Consider the following 24,846-nt stretch of genomic DNA (forward strand, 5'->3'; position numbering starts at 1 on the left):
CCGTATTAGCAGGAAGCTGGCCTCGGGGGCTGAGCTGGGGCTTAAACCAGGACATCCCAAGTGGGGTCTTAACCCCACACCAAAGGCTCAGCCTCCAACGTCTGCTTCACGAACATGGAGGCTGCGAGGGGAGACTCACGGGGGAGGCTCCAGGACAGCTAGCGCAGAAGCCGCTCCGGCCCGAAGGCTTCCCTCGCACACGACAGACGTGCAGGGCGCGGAATCCAACACCCTCACCACCACCCAGCCATCTCCCTAGTCCAGCCCGGCCGCCTCTGGGCTGAAGGAGACGCAACATTCTCCGCCCCGTGGCCACAGTGAGGGCCCTAAATGTGGGCCAGATGACGACACCCCCTGTCTCAGAGTACAAGCGGGGCAGGAAGGCCACCCCCAGCCCCCACCTGGTCTCTCTGAGCACAGCTCCTGCTTGCCCCCCGCCCCCACTGCAACTGCTCTAGCCTCTTAGCTGTTTCTGGGACTCACCAAATACACGCTAGTACCAGGGCCCGTGCACTTCCTGCCTGCCAAACGTCACCCCAGGGAGGCCGACCCTGACCATTCATGGACACCGCAGCATCCCCACCCCCTCAACGCTGTGTCCTCCCTCCCCACTGGACCCTGTGTCTCCAACCAGTGGCGTCCACCCTGCCAGTGCCTGCGTTGGTCGGCTTACTCTTCCCTAGGGAGGAATTCTGTGCCCAGTCGTGCCTCCAGCACCTGCAACACTGCCCAGCCAGGCAGGTGAGAGAAGGCACAGCTCAGACCCCCGCCCGCCCTGCTCTCCCTCTACAAGGCCCACACACCCACCGAGACCTCCTGCAGCCTCCTCAGAGGGCCTGGGGCTGGCCCCCGGGTTCCCAGCGGGCTCTGACCGGCCCCATTCCCACAGATGCCTCGGGAACCCCGCAGGTGGCCGCCCCTGAGTGGCTCCTCCCGGGCCTGGAGCGAGACCAGGACAACCCGGGGCGTCAGCACTGGCCCAGGGAGGCCCCGGCCCCGCACCGCCGCAGCACACCGGTCCCGAGCCCACTTGTGTCGCCCGGCCGGGGACCTTCCCCGGGGCGCTGCCCTTGTGCGTGGCCTTTATTCCCGAAGGCCCGCCGCGCTCCGCGCCCGCCCCGCGCCGGACCCTTCCCCACGTCCTCCGCCGCCCCGGCCCCGGCCCCGGCCCCGGCCCCGGCCCCGGCCCCCGCCCCGGCCCCCGCCCCGGCACCGGCCCGCGCTGCCGCTCCGGCCCTGGCCGGCAGGGGCCGCTCCTCGCGGCGCCCGGGGCCCCGCCGCGCCCGCCGCCGCCGCCGCCGCCGCCGCCTCCCGCCTCCCCGCCCCTTCCCCGGCCGGCGCTCCCGTTACGCCGCGGAGCCGGGAGCCCGAGCCCGAGCCCGCGGCGGCAGCGGGAGGCGGCGAGGGGGCGCCCCGGCGGCGGCGGCGGCGGGGCCTGCGGGGCCTGCGGGGCCTGCAGGCGGGCGGGCCGGGCCCGGCCAGGCCGCGATGGCGACCAAGAAGGCGGGCTCGCGGCTGGAGACGGAGATCGAGCGCTGCCGCTCCGAGTGCCAATGGGAGCGGATCCCCGAGCTCGTCAAGCAGCTGTCGGCCAAGCTCATCGCCAACGGTACGCGCCGGGCGGCCGCCTGGGCGGCTGGGGGCGCCGCGGCCTCCGCCCGCCGCGGGCAGGGCCCGAGGCGCGGGGCGCCGGCCGGGGCGCGGCCGGGCCACGGGGGCGCCGCGGCCCAGGGGATGTGCGCGGGGCCGGGGTCCCGGGCGTCCGGCGTGTGGGGCCCCCGGGGGCGCAGGGGTTGTGCCCGCGTCTGGGCTGGGGCTTGCAGGGCGGGCTCCTGCGGAGTCCGGGGTGCAGGGGCTCAGGGTGTCACTGCAGCGCCGGGCCCCCAGGTGCTCTGGGGCTGGCCTTGGGCTTCTGAGAAGTTGGAGGCGCTGTAGGAGCGCCGCCAGGACGTGGGCGCCAGTGAGTGGAGGGAGTCCAGAGGCCGTGCGCGGTGTGCCCGGGCGTCAGGGTGCCTTTATGGGGATGTTGAACAGAGGCCCCTGGGAAATAGGGTTTGTAAACAGAGTGTACAAGGGGTCCCCGGGGTAGCTCCAGCGCGGGGTGTGTGGGAAGGCAGGTTGGGGTTCAGGTGTCCTGGGGTTCAGGCTGCACACCTGGAGAGGCCAAGTTGCGAATCCAGGGGAAGCAGAGTCAAGTGGGAGGGTCTGGTGCAGAGAGCTGGGACCGTGGTTGAAGAATGTTGGACTTGGAGTTGGGTAATGGGGGGCCCGGGGCCTGCAGGTGCCTCTGAGCAGGAGTCTGGCGTTGGGCCATGACCCCGTTGGCTGAATTGGTTCTTGCACCCAATCGAATCAAAATTGCATCCACAATCCCATTCCAGAGCGCAGCTCCACGTGGCCTTATTTGTTTTGGAAGCAAGTACCGTTAATATTTGCTTGTCTTTTAGTGCCCGCCAAAACCACAGGCACCAGTAGACGGGTGGGAGGACTGAGGGCTTGTCCTGTGTCACCCCTGGCTTCCCCGGGGCCTGGGTGAGCACATGCTGGCTGAACAAGTGAATGAATGGGCGGCACTGCCCATTCAAGCAAGGACTCCAACCCTGTTTTTAACCTTCTCGCTCCACACTACCCAGAAATGGAGAAGGATGTGTGCATCTTCTGTGGTGTTAGTGCCTCGGAATAAGAACTTGGTTCTCGGTACTCCCCGCTGTGGTACTTGCTTCGGGCAGGTGTTTCTTGGCCGTGATGGTGCCAGGGCATGGAGGAGGCACAGCCCCTGGCTGGCTCAGCTTGGTGGGAAGTGTCAGCTCCTCTCAGTTAAGCCAGCATCTGAGGGAGGGGTGCTCAGCGCCCTGGGCCCTAGGCAGCCTGCCTGCCCCACCCACCCCCGTCAGGTTCCTTGGCTCCTGTTCTTGATTCTCACCTGCAGCCTTTTCTCTCTCTCCTTGGAGTCGGATGGCCCTGGGTTTACTCTGTTGCTTCCCAGTGTGTGGGCACAATGATGCCTTCTGTGTGGGCTGATGCGAGGATCTGATGGGCTCCTTTGTGAGGCTCCTGTCTTTTCTCTTCCAAGTCCACTTGTTTCCTTCTCTCTGCTCAAACAACCATGTTTACACGCCCACCTGTGCCAGCCGCAGTAAGTGGGGAACAGCACTGACCAAGGCACTGCCCTCGTGCCCTTAGCCTCCTCTGAGAAGGAGAGAGAGGAGAAGCAGATAGGAAAGAAACAGCATAGCTCCAGACACTGGACGGGGATTTAACAAGTCAGAGAGTCAATGTGATGGAGAAGAAAGGGGTCTCGGGTCTCAGTGGACCCTGGCAAGAGAGGCAGCTGGGCTCTTGGTGGGGTGGGCCTGCCCCGCTCACCGTCACGGCTCCTGCAGGGCCCAGCTCTCCTCCCAGGGACTGCTTCCTGTGACCTAAGCTCATGCAGTCATGAGCGGGCCTGGGGGACGCGAGGTGTGCAGGGCACTGTGGCTCCTGGGTCTGTGTGCAGGTTTGGTTTTGGGAAACTCAAGATCTCATGCCATATAAAGTTTTGTCCCAAAGACCCACATGCTGAGCAGCAGCCGCATATGACAAAAGGTCACCCAGACTTGAAAAGGTCGAAGAGATTGCTCAGGAAGATAAAAAAATAAAGCAAAGGAAAAGATGAACGAAAACCCAGAATTATTATGGCTCTCTGTGGGGGTTCAGAGACGTGTTTGAAGATGCATCCTCCCTCCCTTTTGCTGGTGGGAGCTGGTGGTGGGACATCGCCCTGGCTTTGGGGACACTGGCTCCCCTTAGGCCTCGTGGCTGCACCAGCACGGGGCAGACCTGCTTGGAGAGAGGGAAGCCAGTGAGCGCATGTTTGTCACACTGAGACAGCCGCCCTGGAGGCAGCCACGGGCAGGAGGAACGCAGTCTTTAAAGCTGCCTGGGGTCTGGTCCCCAGCTCCGCCACTTCTCGACTTTGTGACTTTGGCCCCATTGTTTACCTCAGTTTCCTCCTTTTAGGATGGGATTGTAAGACGTACCTTGTGGGGGTTGTTGTGAGGGCTAAAGGAGCTAGTGTCGCCCAGGGCTGGCCACGGAGCCTGACATCCCAGTAGTCAGGCCATGTGTTCATTATTCATTGCACAACTATTTAGTACCTGCTGTGTGCTTGCTGTTTAGGCACTGGGGCTATTCCTGTGTATGCAACAGACAGAAGCAACACAAATTTCTGTTGTGTTGAAGCCCACACTCCAGGGGAGGAAAAGGTAGGGAGACAGACAGGGAGCCAAGACCTTGAATAAAACGTGCGGGCTGTCCTATGGCGGTGAGGGCTCTCAGAACACTGAGGGGAAGGGGAGTGGGCTGCCATGGCGGCACAGGGACTTCTAGTTTACACCAGGTGGTCCAGGAAGGCCACACGCAGAGGGCAGCATCTGAGCTAAGACGCAAGGAGACAGAGACGTGTGTTCCGGGAGGGAACTGGATCTGAGCGGTCTCGTAGGCCGGGGTGCAGGCTTTGGCTTTCCTCAGAGCGAGCTGGGAGCCACGGGAGGGCTGTGAGCAGCGGAGTCACTCGTTCTCAGAGCCGCTGCTCGCAGAGGGCCTCCGTGCCCAGCAGCAGGAGCCCCCTGTGGGAAGGCGGCTGGCGGCCCTTCCTCTCTGCCCGGCCCCTCGGGTACCCAGTGGTTTGGATGCTTTGCCCAGAGGAGAAGGAGGTGAAGAGCAACCAAGTTGAAAACAGGACCCAGAAGTCAGTCTCCAGCCTCATCCCCCACCACTGTTACCGTTTTAATCACCTGTCTCAAAAACCAGGTGCTGTGAGCGCCAGCCCTGCGCCAGGCCCCGACGAGTCCCAACAAGAGAGCAGCATCGTGTCGCTCTCCCTCCCGGAAGTGCGTCCAGGCCAGCAGCATGGACACCACTGAGAACGTGGGACACTGCGAACTCTCGGCCCAGAGGGGAGGCGGAGGGCATATGGTGACTGCTGCTGGCTCCACGCCGTCCTGGCCCCTGGGAGCACAGCGCCAGCTGTCCCCTCTCCCCGAATGTCACCCTCCAGCCTGAGTGGCAATTGTTTCACACTGCTGTGTGTGGAAGTGCCGCAATCACGCGGATACCGGGACCTTATCCGTAGCTGGCTCGGTGACCTCTCAGAACCCACCCTTCCTCACGGGTAAGAGAGGGCCCATAATCCGTGCACCTTCAGTGTGGCTGGGCAGTCCTGTTGACGTATGCAACCCCTGCACATGGGAGCTACAGGGGGCCTTCTAGAGTGTGTGGGAAAATGGAATGAAAAAATTAATTTTGGTCAGGTTTTTCCTGACCTGCATTTTCCAAGACCTTTGGCATTGCCCTTGAGCAGGGGTCGTTTCTGCAGCTGACTCCGTGTAAGCCCCGGGCACGGTGGGTCCCGCCGTGACACCAGGGTGCCACCCTGGCTGGGCAAGAAGGGAGTGGGGGGCCTGGAAAGGACCGAGCCCAGCTGGCGCCTGGTCCAGACTCCCTGTGTAGGTCAGTGTCCCAAGCGGGCATTTTGAGGCCTGCGCCACCCCCGGCACACCTCCCTCCCTAGGCGTGCGGGCCTCTCCTGCTCTCCCCCTGGCTGTCGATCCTCTCAGGGAGCTCAGAACTCTTAGGCACTGAATGGCAGTTTCTGCTTCAAGGGACCATGGTCCATCCCACTCAGATCTGGAGCCATCTGAGTTGTCTTAGCGATGGGTCGGTGAGGAGATGGTGGCTCAAACAGGCCACTGGGGCAGAGTTGCTTACTGAACGTGTTTGGGCCCCAAGGTGGGAGAGAGGCCACGGTCCCTGTTGTCGGAAGCAGGGCGGGTTTGGCATGGTGGCTTCCCCTTCTGGGGCGGGACTGCTCGTGCCTTTGCAGTCTGCCCCGAGCGGTGACATGTCGGTGGTGCCTGAGGGTCCTCTTTGGAAATAAGGAACCTGGGTTCCGCCGTGGGTTCCGCTGTGGGGTGAGGAGGTGGCTTTGTTGGTTGGCCCTTCTCAGGGCATGCAGACCCCAGGGAGTCAAACTGCTCCAGAAAGTGGGGAGGACACCCGTGGGACCCTGATCACCTCCATCCTGGCCTTCCCAGGTCGCACCTTGGGGGAAGGCCATGTGTCCTACTCTTTGGATTCAAAAGGGTCATTCATTCCGTTGAGCTGTGCACGCTGGGCACTCGGCACGGCGGTCAGGGCAAAGGACGTTGACTTCTGAGAGCTGCCCGGAGGGAGGCCAGGGCTGCCCGGCCGCCCGCTGGCCTCAGGCTCTTCCTGCCCCGGGCAGCCTGTCCAGCACCCGTTCCCTCCCCCACAGAGCCGGGCCTCCTGCACCCTCCTACGCTCCTTGCTGTCTTCCTCTCAGCCTGGCTCACGCTGCTCGATCAAAACCCATCTGCCAAGGTCTGCCTCAAGTTCTGCCGCCGTCCCTCGTCAGAAGACAATGCACGGGGTCAGGACCACTCGGGGTCCAGAGAGGATGCTGTCAGGGCCCCGCGGGGAACAGAGTGGGCGGGCCTCGCCCACCACGAGCTTCGACTTCTGAGGGTTTCCTCTGAAACAAGGCCCAATATAGTGAAGACAGCCGAAGGCCAGAAGCCTCAGAAACCCATCGGTGGCGTCCAGCAGGCCCAGGACGGGCGGGGCTTCCCCGAAGCCCCCAGCCAGCGAGTGGCAGAAGCCGGCAGAACGGCTGGGAGCGGAGCTGCTGGCGCTGAGCGAGAGGGCCACTTGGCCTTGCGGAGCCCGGCGGCGACGTGGCGGCAGGCGGTGTGCCGCAGGTGCGGTGCGGTTTTCAGCCTGTGGGACACTCGCGGCGCGCCCGGGGCTCCGCATCGGCGGGGACCGTGCACCGGCAGTAGCCCTGCACCACCTCAGCCCAGCAAGTGAGCGACAGCGGAGAGCTCTGGGCTTCAGAAATGTCAGATAAAGCATCAGAAGCCTGAGAGCAGTGCCCAGCCCGCTGGGAGGACGTCGGGGCCAAGCGAGGAGGAGAGCCAGACTCTGACGGTGGAAGCGCGTGGGCCGGCCGCGCTGCCGTCCGCCTGGCCTGCGCCCTGGCCCGCCGGCGATCCCAGCAGCCGGAGGCCTGAGAAGCAGCCTCCCTCCTGCTCCGTGTGTGCCCTGCGGGGCACGGGAGACGGGAGCCGGCGCCAGCCAGAGGCTCCCTGGGTGGAGTCGCCGCGGCCTTCCTCATGCCAGCACGTGCTTCGCCATCTTTCCCGAGTGCACAGCCCAGGCCTGTCCCGCCCTCAGCGGCTCCGCTTGTCACGTGCTCCCTGGAGGGCGGAAGTGCCCGCCACCCCTGGTCAGTCGCTGGCCTGTGATTGGCTGGGCCTGAGCATGTGACTTCGTTGTGCCCAATGAGACATCGAGGGCGTTTGCGCCGTGATGGGCGTTGGCAGTCATGTCCCTGGCCCAAAGGGAGCAAGGGGCTTGCTTCTCTTCCGGGAACTTGTTTTGTTGACGTCGAGTGACCATGCGAGCCCCTGGCCCTCCGGTAGGCCGGGCCGTGGAGGGAGGCAGGCCCAGGCCCTGGGTGGCGTCGCTGAGCAGCCCTTCCCGGACTTCCTGTTCTGTGAGAAGGCGTCGGCCGCGCCGCTCTGGTTGTCGCCGGCTGCTGCGGGTCCTAGAGCACCCCCGGGCCAGCTTGACACTGGGCACCCGGGAACGGCCTCTGCTCGGGTTCCCATCAGCCTCGCGTGGGTGGGCCCTGCCCTGCTGGGTGGCCTTGTGTGTGGCAGGCGGTGGAGGACTGCGGGCCTTGGACGTGGGCGATGGTGGTGTTTCCCAGCTGGCCAGCCCAGGGTCAGTCGGAGGTCCCCAGAGACCTGACAGAACCATCCCCCCAGCCCTCCAGTCGAGAGTGAGCAGCAGGAAGTGTGAAGACGGCCCTTGGACGCGGCGCGTCAGGGTTTGTCTGTAGTGTGTCGGTGGCGAAGGTGCCGGAACCGGGCAGAGCAGACCGGTTGGGTTTTCTGAGGGCTGGGATCTGGATCCTCATGCATGTGCCCTCCTGTGGCCTTGGGCGTGTTCCTGACTTCAGGAGGTGAGGCAGTGCTGGCAGGGAGGGAGAGCAGTACTGTTCCCGGGGCTTCCGTGAGCCAGGTTCCGGGCGGGGCTTTCCCTGTGGTCCCAGTTCATCCTCACGGGGGTCCTGATCCTCCCTCAGAACGAGTAGACCAAGGCTCGGAGGTGTGACCCGAGCCGGAGTCCAGCCCATTTCGGACCGGTTCCGCTGTTCTGGTGCACTTGTGTTTTCCTCAGCTGGTGGCATCAGAGCTTTGCTGAGATGGCTTCTCAGGCTCCAGGTCGTGAGCCCCACTCCCTGAGGCCCTGCCGCAGCAGCCTGGGGTGGGCCTGGGGCTCTGCATTCTTAGGAAGCCCCAGGTGCTGGCTGTGATGATGGGCCATGACACACTTTGAGTAGCATTGAACTGTGGGTTCTTGGACCCAAGGTAAGGCCTGGAAGTCTGCATTTTCACCTGAGCTGTCGGTGCTCTGAGCTGTCAGCCTGTAGTGAGCACCCCCTGTGTTTAGCAAAGGGGAGAGGAAGCCTGGTGCAGGAGAGAGCCACGGGCTATGCTCAGTCAGGCCTGGATTCAGATCCTGGTTCTGGCTCTTCGTGCTTGCTGGCTTTGGTAACTGTGGGGTCTTCAGCCTCTCCCTTCATCCCAGTGGTGGTTTTGAGGAGAGGATGAGGTCATGCAGTTTCACACCAGCATCATCTGACTGCAGCCCTGGCCGAGTGTCCGGTGTGGAAGCAGCAGGACGGAAGGGTCCAGATGCATGCTTCTTTGTTTAAGACAAGAAGAGAGGTTTAGTTTGAAAGGCAGAGTTACAGAGAGGGAGACAGAGAGAGCCTCCATCCACTGGTTCTCTACCCAAATGACTGCAGTGGCCAGGACCGGGCCAGGATGAAGCCAGGAGCCTGGAGCTCCATCCAGGTCCTCCACATGGGTGACAGGGGGCCGGTTACCTGGGCCATCTTCCACTGCTTTCCCAGGCGCATTAGCAGGGGGCCGGGACTTGAACCCTCGCTCATGTGAGATGCTGGTATTGCAGGTGGCTTAACCTGCTTCTTTACGGAGAGCATCCAGGGAAGGTAGGAATGTGACAAGAACCACAGTTGCAGGCATGGACAGGGGTGGGGTGGGGAGGGTGCTTTTCTTGTATGGAATCAGAATTGTGGTGTTAGCCAGGCTACAGAACTGAGGCTGGAGCCTACATCTAAGGACTCCACGGCCCCCACTTGCAGCCGCCCATTGGCACTTGGGAGCGGACATGGGATGTGGGGTGCTGCGTGTGTAACAGGGCAGCAGAGCCGAATGTGACGGCATGCTGCCAGCTCCCAAGGCCGGGGCTTGGCTGCTGCTCTTGTTCATGGCAGTGTTCTAGGTTTGTATAGTATGCAGTTGGTGCTCAACCAATGAGTAAATGACCAGCTTGGCCCCTGCCCTTGAGCGACGTACTTGGAGTATTTACTCCACAGACACTTTCTGATTTCCGACTGTGTGCAAGCCCCCGTCCCGAGGGAGCTCTGCTCCAGCACAGGGCGGAGAGACAGACTTAGAGGATGAGGGCTGTGGAGGCCCTGGGAAGGCGTGTCCACCTGCCACCCGGCCCCACCTCTGAGACTGCTGGGAAAGTGATTCTCTGAGACGCTTGGCAGCTGGCCCAGGCCCTGTGGAACCCCCTTCCTGCCTCTGTCCCACCGCACTCACAGCCGGGTTGAGTCTCCTTCCTGCGTGCAGCTGCGCTTGGAGAAATCCTGCCTCCCTTGAAGCTCCTTGGCCCCGCCTCTGACCTCGCTTGCTCCTGACCTCCTCTGAGGCGCCGTGGGGTGGCCCCACCATGGTCCCTGTCTCCCAACAGACCCTGCTCCTTGCAGACAAGGCCCGGGCTGGGCTTTGGCTCTCCAGGAGGTGCCTGCTGCTCCGTGGGGGTGGGTGTGGGTGTTGAACTTGTCTGTGGAGCTGGCTTCCGGAGAGAGCGTTTCTCCGGCTGCTGGGCTGGCCTGATAACACCCCTGCCCCTGCGGTCACTTCCTGCCCTGCTGAGCTCTGGGGACAGGCAACCAGCTCCGAGATAATGACTTTCACAGCACCCTTGTTTTCTTCACTTCGGGTTCTCTGGGAGATGTGTGTGTGAGCCCAGCGCACGTGCCCATTCAGCCAGCGTCACAGAAGCGCAGTCTTTGTCCCTGCGTTTTCCTCTCCCATCCTGTCCTTCTGGCTTCTGCGCTGTGTGTGGACATGGGGAGGGGCTTTGGCACGAAGCCTGGACTCCGACAACCAAGATCTTCCCTTAGATGGTTTCTGCCAACTGCTCTTGGGTTCCTTAATCTTTGACTTTTGCCATCTTCGCTTTTCAGTCAAGAGGCCCAAGTAGCCAGGCCTCCATACAGGGCCACAGTTTAAACAAGGACAGTCGGGGAAGCAGGGAGGACCCCGTGGGAGCCCTGAGGTAGGGCTTGGAAGGCCTGGGGCTCGTGGCCGGCCTGGGCAGCTGAGTCTGGTGAGACCAGGGCTCTTGGGTGGGCCCAGGCCATGAAAGGGAGGCATGATTGACTGATTGTCCAAGCGCAGGAGCAGAGCGTGAACGTGAGAGGGCTCGGATGGAGATGGGAGCCGGGTAGTAGAATTTGACCTTCAACACACACTGTGTGTGTGTGGGGGGGGGTGCCAGGGTGACACTCTGAAACAGGCAGGGGCAGCCAAGCCTGTGTGCCCCGTCTCATGGGCCTGCTGCTCTGTAGAGCCTGGCCCTGGTCCCACCCCTGCTGCTGGGGTGGCCCGCCTCTGCTGACACGCACCGCTGATGGCCCCAGGGCCCCGGCACTCCTCAGTGGGCCCACGTCCCGCTTCCCAGCGAACACGTCATGAGCTCTTTTCTCCTCTTGCTCTGGCAGCCACCCGTCCGTGACCTTGCCCGTGCTTCATGGAGGATACAAAGCGCCTGGGAAGCCCGTTTGCTGCCCGGCGTCTGCCCGCTTTCTGTGCTGCTTGGAAGTGAGGCTGGGAGTGAGGCTCCTTCCGGGCCAGCAGCCCCTCGCCTTCCCTCTGAAGCCCTGTGTCCTCACCTCCTCAGGCCGTTCTCTCCTGGGCGCTGGCTCTGCTGGACTGCCCGCTGAAAGCTGCCGTAGCCCCCGTGTGGTCTCATTACCGCCCTGCTCTCCGTGCCTTTTCACAGCAGGCCAGCTCCCACGGGGCCTGGAATCTGACACCACCCCGCCAAGGTCACCTTGATGTTGCCAAATCTCCTGGCTGTGTTGGTGCTCTTATCTCACTTGATGTTCCGGCTGCTTTTAGCCTGCTTGCCCCTCCCTCTTCCCGGAAACGCTCCCTAATCCCTGTGTCAGTAACCTTCATGGTCCTGGTTTCTTTCTCAGGGCCTTCTTGCTCCACAGCCTGGGCTGGGCCAGGCCAAAGTCAGGAGCCTGCGGCTCCACCAGGGTCTGCACGGTCTCCACCAGCTGTGCTCTGGACCTGAGTTCTCTGCTTGGATATTACCCGTCCTCTCACACTGAGCTGGCTTTTAGTCCTCCTCACCCCATCACTGGCCTGCGGTACCAGTACCCACTCTATTGTGCAATCTAAGATCTAGGATATGACTTCAGTTCCTCTCCTTATCCATCGTGTGTTAGTTTTCTGTGGCTGTTGCAACAAATGATCACCCATTTTCTGGCTCAAAACAGCACACCTGTATTCTCTGAGAGCTCTGGCGGCTGGGAGTCACACGTGGCCCTCCCTGGGCTGAAGCCAGGTGTCAGCAGGGCTGGGAACAAGTCTGCCTCTCACCTGTTCCGGGTTCTCATGGCTGCCTGTGTTGCCTGGCTCGAACTCTCTTTCCTTTCTTCGAAGCCGGAGGTTTAACCTCCTCTGGTCTCCTCACGTCTCCTCCTCTGACCCTGACCCTCTGCTGCCCTCTTCTAAGAACCCAGAGGGGCCCACCCAGCTAATCCAGGATAATCGAGATCCTTCCCGGTCATCGCATCTGCAAAGTCCCCTTCGCCGTGCACGGTGCGTGTTCACCGGTCCGGAGGTGAGGGTGTGCACGGTTTGGGGCCATCTCTCAGCCGTTCCTGCTGAGTTTATTTCACACTGCGACCGCGCTCAGCCAGTTCTGCCCTTCCAGCACCGTTTCTCACCTTGCCTGTGTCCACGTCGCAGCCACCTGTCACCTGTAACCACTTCTGTCCTTGCCTCTGCTCCTCCCCACCTGAGTCTGTTTTCCACACAGAGCAGAGGGAGCTTTGGAACTTAAATCAGAGCATTTCATCCCTGTTTACAAACCCTGTTTACGAACTCTTCCAGTTGAACTTAGAACACATGGCAGGCTCCTCAGCCGGCTGCCCATGCCCCGCTCCTCTGTCCCGGCCACCCGGCCTTCTTGCCACCCTGAAAGCACGCCAGCTTCCCCTGCAGGCTGTTGCCCGAGCCCTTCCCTCTCCTGGACTCCCCTCTCAGATCTTTGTTTGGCTGATTTTGTCTCCTCCTTCCTCTCAGTCGCTCTGTCCCTGGACAGTCTCTCTTGGAACTAAGGAGCCACCAGGCACTCCTGTGCCAGCCCGTGTTCGTCCTCTGCACGTCTGAGCGCTGTCTGTTTCATCTGCCTGCCTCGTCTAGATTATGAGCTCCTTGCAGGCGGAGGCCTCTTGTATGCGCCTTTTGCTGGCAGGTGCCAAACAAATGCTGGTGATATGTGAGTGTGCACAGTGTTTGAGCAACATGGTTAGCTCAGTCCAGGGAGCTGGGGGAAGGTGCTCCTGGCTGACCTGAGATTGTCTTTGAGGATGCCTGGGATTTGGGCAGGAGAGAGGAGGGAGGCACAGCATGTCCAGCGTGTCTCAAGTGGACAGATGGCCAAGGCCTCACAAGGACACGGAGGACCCAGAGTGTGCGTGTTCGAGAGGCTGGTGGCCCAGGGAGAGTGGGAGGTGAGGCCCTGGGAGTGACGCTGTTTGTAGCACTCCCTCCCTGGGCCCTGAGATGCTGGAGCTCCTCTGTGGGTAGCCAGGCCAGATCCCTGAGATTCAGAGTGCAGCAACATAGTTTGGACATCTTTCTTGTTAGATTAGCTGGCTGATGTTCCGTGGAGGTAATAGATGTCAACGGTAGAAAAAGTCAGATAAGCAGAAGGGCAGCAGATGCTTTTTGACTTGGAAGGGGCTATGTCCTGATAAATGGACAATATCTGAGGTTGAAGTGCATTGAATACTCTTAACATGCTGAACATCATAGCTGGGCCTCACCTGCCTCACACCTGCCAGACATTTCTCTTAGCCTACAGTTGGGCAAAGTCACCTAACACAACACCTACCTTACATATGGTGACTTGTGATGGTGAAGACCTGCCATACCCAGCCTCGTAAGAGAGCACCATACCATGTGGTGCTGGCCTGGAAAAAGTTCAGGCTAATTTGAAGTATGGTTTCTATTCAGTAAGCACCACTTTTATTTATTTGAAAGGCAGAGTTTTAGAGAGGCAGAAGCAGAGAGAAAGAGAAAGATCTTCATCTGCTAGTTCACTCCTCAGATGGCCACAGTGGCTGGAGCTGTGCTGATCTGAAGCCAGGAGCCAGGAACTTCTTCTGGGTCTCCCATGTGGGTGTAGGGACCCAAGGACTTTGACCATCCTCTACTGTTTTCCCAGACCATAGTAGAGAGCTGGATCAGAAGTGGAGCAGCTGGGACTTGAACTGGCACCCATATGGGATGCCAGCACTGCAGATGGTGGCTTTACCTACTATGCCATAGCACCAGCCCCAAGCATTACTTTTATAGCATTGTAAAGTCTAAAGCATCGTAAGTTGAGAACCACTATTTCTTTTTTTTTGTTTTATTTTGTTTGTTTTTTTTTTTACTTTTTTTTTTTTTTAATTTTTTATTTTTGACAGGCAGAGTGGACAGTGAGAGAGAGAGACAGAGAGAAAGGTCTTCCTTTGCCGTTGGTTCACCCTCCAATGGCCGCCATGGCTGGCGCGCTGCGGCCGGCGCACCGCGCCGATCCGATGGCAGGAGCCAGGTGCTTCTCCTGGTCTCCCATGGGGTGCAGGGCCCAAGGACTTGGGCCATCCTCCACTGCACTCCCTGGCCACAGCAGAGAGCTGGCCTGGAAGAGGGGCAACCGGGACAGGATCGGTGCCCCGACCGGGACTAGAACCCGGTGTGCCGGCGCCGCAAGGCGGAGGATTAGCCTGTTAAGCCACGGCGCCGGCCGAGAACCACTATTTCTATAGAGAAAAATACCCCTTCCTATATTGTCTGCATGTCCCTTGCTCCCTTCCACAGAAACACCCAATCTTAGGAATTTCTTGAGGGTCTTCTCTGAAATATTCTCTTTGTATAGTTATAAGAAAGTATGTTGTCTTTTAAATTTGATTTCTTTTCCTTATTTATTTGAGAGGCAGAGGAGAGAGAGAGAGAGAGAGAGAGAGAATGCTCCCATCTGCTGTTTCACTCCCCAAATGCCTGCAATAGCTGGGGCTCACTGGGTTGAAGCCTTGAGCTGGGAACTCAATCCAGGTCTCCATATGGGTGGTAAGGACCTAACTACTTGAGTCATCACCTGCTGCATCCCAGAATGTGCTGGAGTCAGGAGCCAGGAACTGAACCCATGCACTCTGATGTAAGCATCCTAACAGTTTCTTAATCTCTAGGCCAAATGCCCTCCCCTGTTACTGTTTTCATGCCCAGAAATGACATATGGTATACCTTCTTTTGTATCTTGAATTTACTGGTTATTACTGTGTAATAAACCATCCCAAACCTTAGTGCCTTAAATAACCACTTTTTTTTTTAAGGTTTATTTTATTTATCTGAAAGAGTTAGAGAGAGGTGGAGAGAGAGGTGGAGTGAGAGAGAGAGAGAGAGGTCTTCCATCTGCTGGTTCACTCCCCAGATGCCCCCAATGGCTGGAGCTGAGCCGATCAGAAGCCAGGAGCCAGAAGCTTCTTCCAGTCTTCCATGTGAGTGCAGGGTCCCAAGCACTTGGGTCATCCTCTGCTGCTTCCGCAGGCCACAGCAGAGAGCTGGATTGGAAGTGGAACAGCCAGGACTCGAACCAGCACCCATATGGGATGCCAGCACTGCAGGTGGCAGCTTTATCTGCTATGCCACAGTGCCGGCCCCAAGATTGATTGATTTATTTGAAAGCCAGAGTTACACAGAGAGAGGGAGAGAGAGACAAGTCTTCCATCTGTTGGTTCACCCCCCAAATGGCCACAATGGTTGGGACTGGTCTAGGCCAAAGCCAGGAGCCAGGAGCTTCACCCAGGTCTCCCACATGGATTGCAGGGGTCCAAACACTTGGGCCATCTTCTGCTGCTTTTCTCTGGCCATGAGCAGGGATCTGGGTTGAAAGTGGAACAACTGGAACACAAAGCAGTGCCCATATGGGATGCCGGCCACATTAGAGGTGGCAGCTTTAGCTACTACGCCACAGCGCTGGCCCCTGATTTATTTATTTGAAAAGCAATGACAGAGAGAAAGCAAGAGAGATCTTCAGTCTACTGATTCACTCCCCAGATGCCCATAGCAGCCAGGGCTAGGCCAGTCTGCAGCTAGGAGCCAGGAATTCAGGAACTCTGGAACTCCATCCTGGTCTCCCATGTGGGTGGCAGGAGCCCACTTGGGCCATTATCTGCTGCCTCCTGGGTATTAGAAAAAAGCTGGATTGGAACTGCAGAGTAGCCAGAACTTGAACCAGGCACTCTGATGCGGATGCAGGCGTTCCAGGCTGCAACTTGGCCTGATGTGCCCTAGTGCCTGCTCCCAGATCCTGCCTTCTGCTGTTTGTGACTCTGGGCTTGCTGGGGCTTGCTGATGCGTCTGTGGCTAGCCGTGGGCCATGGGGTCACCTCGGCGGGGCTCTCTGAGCTCTGCTGCACGCATGTAGCCTTCCAGAGGGTTGGCCGGGCTTGGTCCAGGCTGGCCCAGGCATGTCTCATGGTGCTCACAGACAGGCAAGGGGGAAAAGTAGTGAGAAGCCCCTTTCAAAGCCTCTGTGTCCATCAGGGTGGCTACTGTCCTGTCGGCCAGAGCAAGTGCTGTGGCCCAGTCCAGGGTGTGTGCGAGAGGCCATGAAGTGGGCGGACTGTGGAGACAAGAGGACGTGGCCGGCCGCCGTGGCGTTGTGTTGAGCCCTGTTCCCTGTTCCGTTTGTCGGTGGGAGCGTGGTCTCCCAGAGCATGGCGGATGTGGATGTCAGTCATCCAGCAGGTCCCCTGTCAAGGACACTCTGCGTGGTTTTCCACCCCGTGCTGTTGCCAGTTGGGCTGTGTGTGGTTAAAATGCCTGTGTATATAAGCTTGTGCCCAAGAGTGCCTGTGTCTCTGGGCCCAGTCCCTACAGCCGCCATCTGTGGGGCAGGTGGGACACATGGTACAGGTGTGTGAGTTGTTTTATAGAAGGTGCTCACCTGGTCCCACAGACCCTGCTCACACCCCATGGCAGTGTGCTTTCCTGTCGCCGTTCTGCGGGGGCAGGGCTGGGCGCAGTTCCTTGTGAGGGTTCAGTTACCTGGGATGGACAAGAAGCCCAGTCAGCAAGGAAGTAGAGTCCACATGAGACCGAAGGAAATGGAGAACGTGGCTGGCTGTGCTGCGGGGCTGAGGGTGCGGAAGAACCAGCTCCTGCTTGAACAGGGCTTTGTTTTCTCCTTGGACGCCGGTCACGGCGGCGAGAGCTTGAACAGGAGCAGGCTGAGCAGGCAGCAAGGGCTGACACAGGAGGGGCTGAGACTCTAACACGGTATCAGGTTCTCCCTAAAAACCCCAGGAACAGAGGAAGAGCGAAGAAACCCTGTGTTTTCTCTTTGCCATCTGATCACAACTCCGCCTGTCAGCTGCTTATCCTGCAAGGAAGAAATTGAGGAAGGGGCAGCACTGCCATAGGCCACGGCCACGGCCCTGCCTTCCCTGGGGGCGTCAGGGAGGCCCAGTGGGGCCAGTTCCCCATACCCTTCCCATTCGTGGTGAGGGCTCTTACGAGTGGTCTGTTTGGCTTCGGGCTGAATCTCTTTATAGGTCACTGGGGAACTGGTTCCTGCAGCCTCATTTAACACCCCACCCCCAAATCCCACCCAGTGCCAATGGGAAAGGGGAAACCAGCCCAGGGTACCCTAGTCCCCCCTCACTGCGGTCCCCCGAGCATCCCAACACCTGGAGCAGGAAGGGAACTGCGAAACCACCTGTGCAGCCCTGAACAGAGGCAGAGGGGTTGAGTGGCTCGGCCAGGGTCACACCGCTGACTGACAGGGAAGTGGGGCCCTGCTGAATGCTGTTGTCCGGATGGTTTGTGCCTGGAGGGCAGTGGAGACAAAGAAGGGCGACTGCATGGGTTCAAATCCCAGCTCCAGGACAAACAGGCTCTGTGACCTGTGGCATGTGGCATCCTCTCTTATGGCTGCTTCCCTGTCTGCAGGGTGGAGATTCATATTCCCAGCATCACATTGCTGCTTGGGGATTCTCCAAGTCATGCGAGCTGCTTCGCGCCGCATGGCGCTTAGGAGGTGCCCGTGTGCCTAGGCAGCTGGACTTGATGAGCACTGCACGGCGTCTGTCTCCCCCTACTAAGTGCAGGCCTGAGCACCGGGCTCACGTCCCACAGCGCTTCCTGGCCCTGCAGGATCCCACATCACCCTGGTAGCCAGCTTTTCCTGAGTGGAGTGGAGCCCCGCAGGAGGGTTGATTTTTGGCTCATGGGTGTGGAGGCTGGGCACTGGCATCTGAGGCAGGTGGAACATGTGTGGGGGAGGGTCAGGTGCGCGCCTGGGAGCAATGGAGCGTGGCCGAACTCTGCTTAAATAACCGCTCTTGTGAGAAATGCCTTCCCAGGGCACCACTGCAATAACCTAAAGACCTCCCACTGGACCCACCTCCCAGATGCCGTGATTGGACAGCTCAGCTCGTAGTTCATCAGCCACTCAAATTACTCCATTAACCATTGGCACAAGGCTTTGGGCGTTAAGCACGTCCATCAGAGCATAGCGATCCAGCAAGTGCAGGAAAGTAACTGTAATATAGCTGCTGTTTTTCGGTACCTGCTTCATGCTGTGTGCATTACACACTTGTACATTATCTCTAATCCTTGCAGTAGCCGGGCGAGGAGACAGGCTCAGAGAGGGTTAGCATGTTGCCGGCTGCCACGCAGCTGCCTGCAGGCGAGGGAGCTGGGATCAAGCCCAGGGCTCTTCCCTCCACATGGAGCTGCCAGGGCTTCTCTGCTCTGGAAGCCCTGTGCCCAGCCCCACACTGCAGGCCTGCTGTCCCACCTGCAGCTGCGGGACACCAGCTGTGCACCCCTGTGCCTGGCGAGGGAGGACACACTCAGGTCTCGGTCTTCGGTGCACAGAGTTCTGCTGCAAGGCCTCAGTGCATGAGTGGGATGGGGCCACTCTAAGGGCAGTTGTGGGGCTCCCCTGTCTGTCACCCAGTTCTCAGGACCCACTGTCCTTTCCTGCCTGTTGCCCAGTGCCCTGGAATCTGTTCTTTCCCACAGTTCACCCTGCTGTGTGCCTGTTTCAGATGGGAGGATAAATTCGGCCCCTGCTGAAAATTCTTTGATCCATCTGGAATTAATTTTCTTATGTCCCTTGGGGACCCGTTTCCTTCCTGCCTCACTCTCCTGTGTGTAGCTGGATATGTTATTAGGCACTGAAAGCTGGTTAGGTGACAGCTGTTCCTTTTCTTGTCATGGCTTCCGGATTGGGACCACACGGGGTCCCGAGTAAGTGCCAGACCACCCAGAGGCCCCCATCACTAGTGAGGGGCCTTGTAGCCTCTCTGTGGTTTCTCTGACATGAGCCCTCCCAGCCAGGAATTTACCTTTTATGTTGGGGAGGCAAGAAGACGTAATTTGCTTGGGAGATTACACTGGAACCTAGGGATTTTTAAGAATTTCAGATAAGATGGCCGGCGCCGTGGCTTAACAGGCTAATCCTCCGCCTTGCGGCGCCGGCACACCAGGTTCTAGTCCCGGTTGGGGTGCTGGATTCTATCCCAGTTGCCCCTCTTCCAGGCCAGCTCTCTGCTATGGCCCGGGAGGGCAGTGGAGGATGGCCCAAGTGCTTGGGTCCTGCACTCCATAGGAGACCAGGAGAAGCACCTGGCTCCTGGCTTCGGATCAGTGCGGTGCGCTGGCCGCAGTGGCCATTGGAGGGTGAACCAACGACAAAAAGGAAGACCTTTCTCTCTGTCTCTCTCTCTCTCACTATCCACTCTGCCTATCAAAAAAAAAAAAAAAAAAAAAAAAAAAAAAGAATTTCAGATAAGCGTTTTGAAGCCAGCATGCTGTTTCCAGTCAGACTGTAAGCCGCCTGTGCAGAGGAGCTGGCGGCTGATCCTTGCCCACCTGGCCAGGAGCTCCCTGCCCCGCCCTGCTTCCTCTCCTGCACTGCCTGGCTGGCTCCTAACAACCCTCTTAGAGTTCCTCAAATAGGCTGGGCCTTGTCATGGCTTTGCACACTCTGTTCCTCCTGCCTGGAATGCCTGTCCCCCCATTTCGGAACTTGGGAATCCTGCTCCCCCAGGAAGAACACGAGTGTCAGGGACAGCCAGCAGACTGGCCCAGGCAGCCACACGCCCAAATCTGGAGGCTCTGTCATGGCCTTCGCTCACCATTTACTGAGCCAGGCACTGTGCTCACCCTGGGATTCGGAAATAGATGACACACAGGTTCTTCCTTCAGGCCTCAGCCTTCTGTGCCTGGGCGGCTAGGGGAGGCTTGGGCCAGGGCTGGGCCAGGAGCCAGGAACTCACTCCAGGTCTCCCTTGTGAGTGGCAGAAACCTGATCATTTGAGTCATTATCTGCTGCCTCCTGGGTTTCATGTCATCAGGAAGCTGAAGTCAGGAGCCGCAGCGGGGTGCCAAACCCAAGCACTCTGATGTGGGACGTGGGCATCCTCACTGCTAGACCGGGGCTCTGAGGAGGGAGACCATGGTACCTGGAAGCCCCTCCCGATTTTTGATACGTTGCTATTTTCACATTGTGTTGGTTGCTAGCCTCCACGTTCTGTTCTGTGACCGTAATTGCCACAGGCATGTTGCCTTCTGTTTATCAATGTATGCCTGGTGTCCGGCAGACCTTTGCCCACCGGCCTTCGTTCATGGCTCCTGCAGGGCTCTCCTGGTGCGCTGTTTCTCCTGTGCACGCTGGGCTCCTGTTTCTGGGAGGTTCTGCATGGTGCCCTCCTCCCTGACTGCCGCGTTGGCTGCTTCCATCCTCGCGGCTCACACCCTGGGTCCCCAGGCGCCCTGGGCATCGTTGCATCATCTCCTGGCACTGATGCTGCCGCGGGCCCACATGGTTTTCTTCCCATCTTGTAGGAGATTGGCTTTTTCTTCTCGGGCACCTAAAGAATTCTTGAGTCCAGTAACTTGGCTCCTCCTGGGACTCCGGGGCTCCTCTTTGGAGATTATTTGAGGCTTCTCTGACCACAAGGCAGAAGCACTGCAGAGACCGGGAGATGTCCCGTCTGGGACTGACCGATCCAAGAATGTGGAAGAGGCTCTCTGGCCAGCTCTGGGCCGTTGGTGAGCCTGCCACCCAGAACCTCAGCAGGTCCCACTGCTTTTTCCTGCTGACCCTGACATCTCCATGTGAATACTGTTCATCTTTCTGGATCCAGTGAGTGCTGAGCCAACACCCACCGCGTGCATTCCTTGCCATGATCAGAGTTCACTCCCAGACGGTGCCCCCTTAGAGCCTGTCTAAGGTTGTGAAGTTCCGAGGGGGCCTTGCTGGGGGCCTGGGGCCTCGGGGCTCCCGGCACACAGACCCCTGTGTGTCCCACTGAGCGCCTCGCTTTGTGTTCACAGATGACATGGCCGAGCTCCTCCTCGGGGAGTCGAAGCTGGAGCAGTTCCTGAAGGAGCACCCTCTGCGGCAGGGGGCCAGTCCCAGGGGCCCCCGGCCGCAGCTGACCGAGGTCCGCAAGCATCTGACCGCTGCGCTGGACCGAGGGAACCTCAAGGTACCCATGGGCCTCTGGGCCGGGGTCTGGGGCAGATGGTGGGGGGATGCTGGCCTCCCCTCCTCCGGGCTGGGTGTGGGCGGGAAGGAGGCCCGGGGACCGAATGGGCAGTGTTTGGAGCACCACGGCATGCCCTCTGAGAAGCAGGCCAGCCCCCGTGCTGCCCACGCATCCCCCGAGGCTGGCTCACCACCACGAGGCTCTCTCTGACGAGTCTTCAGTGACGCATTGTCCTGCACGACGGCACTGACCTCCCCACGTCTTGAAATCAACTTTCACGTAGGGCCTGGAGCTCAGCGGGGCTCTGGCAGAGACAGGCCTGTCGGGGAGAGGGCAGCACACGGCTCCCTGCCCAAGCCGTGTGCGTGTGACGGCCCCTGGGGCCCAGAGCTCTGTGGGCTCTTGTACTGGTGCCCCAGCATGGGCAGGAACCAGGAGCTAAGCTCTACCCAAGCAAGGACCCCCATCCTGGCCCCCGTCTACATGCTGTGCTCTCTGGTCTCCATTAACACTCAAATTTCTGTTCCTGCTCACGTATCTTTCCTCCTTTGTCTCTCTGAAGCCCCTATACCCACTTCTGCTTTGCACAAGGGCCTCCTTTGCCTGCCCCACCCCCTCGCCCATTTAAGTCCGGTTTGCTGGCTCCGGACACCTCCCCACCCTGAGGTCCTGCTTTGCTGGTCTCTCTGCAGGCAGTGCACTCAGCCCCGGCCTGCTCATCCTTTAGGGCCCTTTGTCTCCCAGGACGTGTTTTCCACAAGGACACGAGTGTTCCACGAACATCAAAGCTCTGACGTCTTTTTCCTTTTAACCTGGACAATTTCTGCTTTGTTTTTCTTCTCTTCTGGTCTCAGAATCCTTCTTCGGCCTCTAGTGTTGTGCCTGTGTGCGTTTCTGTGCTTTCCCTTTCTCTTCTGCATTGGGAACTTGGGCCTGTGAGGGGCTGCCTGCCTCTGGGAGGCTCCCTGGACCCCTGCCCCGCCGCAGCCCAGGGCTTGGGCGACAGGTGGTACGTCAGCCTGTCTTCGTGTCTGCCAGTTATGAAGCCGCTGGCTTCTGGAAACCCTGACTGAGCTGCCTTCCGGTGATCTGTGTGTGTCTGCACTGGCCCAGCGCCGGCCCGGGAGGCGGCCGAGTGTCTTTGCGCCATGGGCAGGGCGGCCTGCCTTCTTCAGGATTCGCTGCTGCGTGTGGGCCTTGACACCCGGTGCTCCACTCTCCTTGCTCAGTCTCTTCCTGAAGCCCACTCTGCACTGGGGAACAGTTGTTCCCACATCCACGGGTGCTGCAGGGTTGGGGTGGGGGCGGGCGGGCAGCCGGCACATGGGGCTCATGGTGATGGCTGTGGGGTTCACATGTCCTCCAGGAGGTGTGTGGTGTGACTGGGTCTCGCTCATCCCTTTCCCACGTGTGAGCCCGTTTATTGCACCGGATGCTGACAGCTTTTTGCTCCGCCCCCTCTACAGCCCGGTGTGACAGAAAGAACACTGAAGTGCAGGTGCCCACCGTCGAAGCCGTGTGAGCTGGGGAAGCTGCTCAGCCTCCCAGCGCTTCATGCTTCCCTGTGTGCTTAGCTCAAAGCTGATTCGGGCAGTTTTTTCAAAAGTGAGCAGCACCAGCCACGTGCCGTTTACTGCGTCTTGCTGGCTCTGCCTGGAGAGCCCCCACCCTTGCCGTTTTTCCCACCTCGTGCACAGTCGCCCATTGTGGCGTGGGGTGTGCCCCGCTGCCACCAGGGCTTGAGGAACTTCCTCCTTCCTGGCACCTGAGACCGGTGCGTTTCAGCTGGATGGGGGTTGGGAAGAGCAGAGCCAGAGCAAGAAGTCTGACTGAAAGCGCCCCGGGCCGGGGTCAGATCCCCGGCTTCTGATTTAAGGCAAGAAAACCCTGCCTGAAGCACGGCGGCCGCTGGCACCCCGCTGGAGCCGTGCTCGCGCCTCAGGCAGCTGAGTGACCTCCGCTGCACAACACCAGGGCGACTCACCCAGCGGGGCTCGCCCAGGGTCTCCCCTGTGCCTCTAGACTGGCAATTTGCTTCAAGCTTTCTTTCCACCTGGCCCTTAAGTTTGCTTTGTTTAAAGTTTTTTTTCTTATGGTAAAACATACATAAAATTTAACATTATAATCATTTAAAATGTTATTTATTTATTTTTAATGATTTCTCTTTTTTGTTTATTTGAAAGGCAGAGCATCAGAGAGAGAGAGAGAGAGAGAGAGAGAGAGGGAGATAGAGATGTCTTCCATCTGGTTTACCACCCAAAGGCATGCAATAGCTAGGGCTGGGCCAGGCTGAAACCAAGAACCTCGAACTCTCTCCAGGTCTCCCGTGTGGATAGCAGGAGCAGAAGCACTTGGGCTATTATCAGCTGTCTTTCCAGGCACATTAGCAGGGAGCTGGATTGGATGTGGAGCACCCAGGACTCTAACTGGTACTTTGATTTGGGAAGCCAGTGTTGTAAGGGGTGGTTTACCCTTGCAACACAACACTGGCCCTTGACCTTTCCTTCCTCCCTCCCTTCTTTTCTTCCTTCCTTCCTTCATTGATATTTGAATGAGAAGGAGAGACCAACAGAGACATCCCATTTGCTGGCTCACTCCTCAAATGTCTGGTTATGCCAGGCTGAAGTCAGGAGCCAGGAACTCGATCTGGGGCTCCTACGTGAGTGACAGGGACCCAGCCTTTTGAGGCATCACTGCTGCTTCCGAGAGTGCACGTTAGCAAGAAGCTGGACTCAGGACTAGGGCTGGGACTCGAACTCACACACTGCAGTATGGCAGGTGCATCCTGAGCAGTGTCTTAACCGCCACACCAAGTGACTGCACACTCAGCAGTTTCCGAGTGCCCTGTTCTGTGGCACCACGTGCATTCCTCATGCTGTGCAGCTGTCACCACCATCCCTGTCCAGAAAGGAGGTGTCTTCCCATCTGAACCTCCCCATTCGCTGCCTCCGTTCATTTTGCCTTGAATCTCCTAGGAAACCTTCCCAAAATTCCCAGGCCTGGCCTGGCCTCACCTGGTGGAGGCCCTCTGTGATCCAGAATTCCCAGGCCTTGGCCTGGTCTGGCCTGTCCTCACCTGGTGGAGGCCCTCTGTGGTGGGTGCCCCCTCCCCCCCATAGCTTTTATTCTGTCCTCTTAAGTCTGCTCTGATTTGTCTGTCCACAAATGTAATTTTAATTCTTGCAAATGGACCTCTGCCTTGGGCCACTAACGAACCCCTTTTGCTTTCTTCAGCTCCTTTTGTGTGTCCTGCTGCCCTGCCCAGTTCCACCTGTTGTCCCTGCTCCTTTGCAAGAAGTGCCCTGAAGCTGACCCCTGGGGAAAGCAGCTGCCCGCCTGTGAGAGCTGTGGTTTACACACAGCACAGCTCCGCGGTGTGCTTCTGCAGAGTGAGAAACCCAGCCTGCGACAGCCTGGGATCTGAGGAGAAGCAAAATAAGTGGCCTCCTCTGTGCCCAGCTGACGGGGGGAGAGGGAAGGGCGGAGGATGGGTCTGTCGGGATGAGAGCATTGGAGCCATGATGGCCTCAGCCTCCCGGAGGGCTGGATCTGTGACCTCAGCTCCCCAAGTTTGCACGGCTCTGGAAAGAAAGCAAGTCCTGATTTTTGCACTGTTTGGAAAGCGTTTACTTGGATTATTTGGGCTATAGTCCAGGGCCAGGACTCCAGTGCTGTGGACAGGACTCGCCAGGGTGTCCAGGCAGCTTCCTTTGTGAGACAGGTGCACCTGTGTTTTCGTTAGAACTCGGTCCTTCCGTCCTGGGCCCAGCCCAGCCCAGCCCACAGCACCAGGGGGAGCCATGGGGTTTGTGTTTTTTTTTTTTTTTTTTTTTTTTTCACATAAACTTTTGGACATGCTGTTTGAATATCCTTTACCCAGAATTCTTTGGGCC

At 59.1% G+C, this 24,846-nt stretch overlaps 1 protein-coding gene across 4 annotated transcripts in view; it reads left to right on the plus strand.

Annotated features, from left to right (window-relative positions):
- The first annotated feature begins 1,474 nt into the window (after positions 1 to 1,474).
- Positions 1,475 to 24,846, plus strand: part of TTC7B (tetratricopeptide repeat domain 7B) — a 230,798-nt gene continuing 207,426 nt past the window's right edge. For all 4 annotated transcript variants that reach the window (XM_062181833.1, XM_062181834.1, XM_062181835.1 and 1 more), the window contains exons 1-2: positions 1,475 to 1,609; positions 20,799 to 20,953. In XM_062181833.1, coding sequence (XP_062037817.1) covers positions 1,489 to 1,609; positions 20,799 to 20,953 — 276 coding nt within the window. In that variant the 5' untranslated portion in view covers positions 1,475 to 1,488. The remainder of the gene's footprint in view (positions 1,610 to 20,798; positions 20,954 to 24,846) is intronic.

Source organism: Lepus europaeus, chromosome 22 (assembly GCF_033115175.1).
Source record: "Lepus europaeus isolate LE1 chromosome 22, mLepTim1.pri, whole genome shotgun sequence".
NCBI lineage: Eukaryota > Metazoa > Chordata > Mammalia > Lagomorpha > Leporidae > Lepus > Lepus europaeus.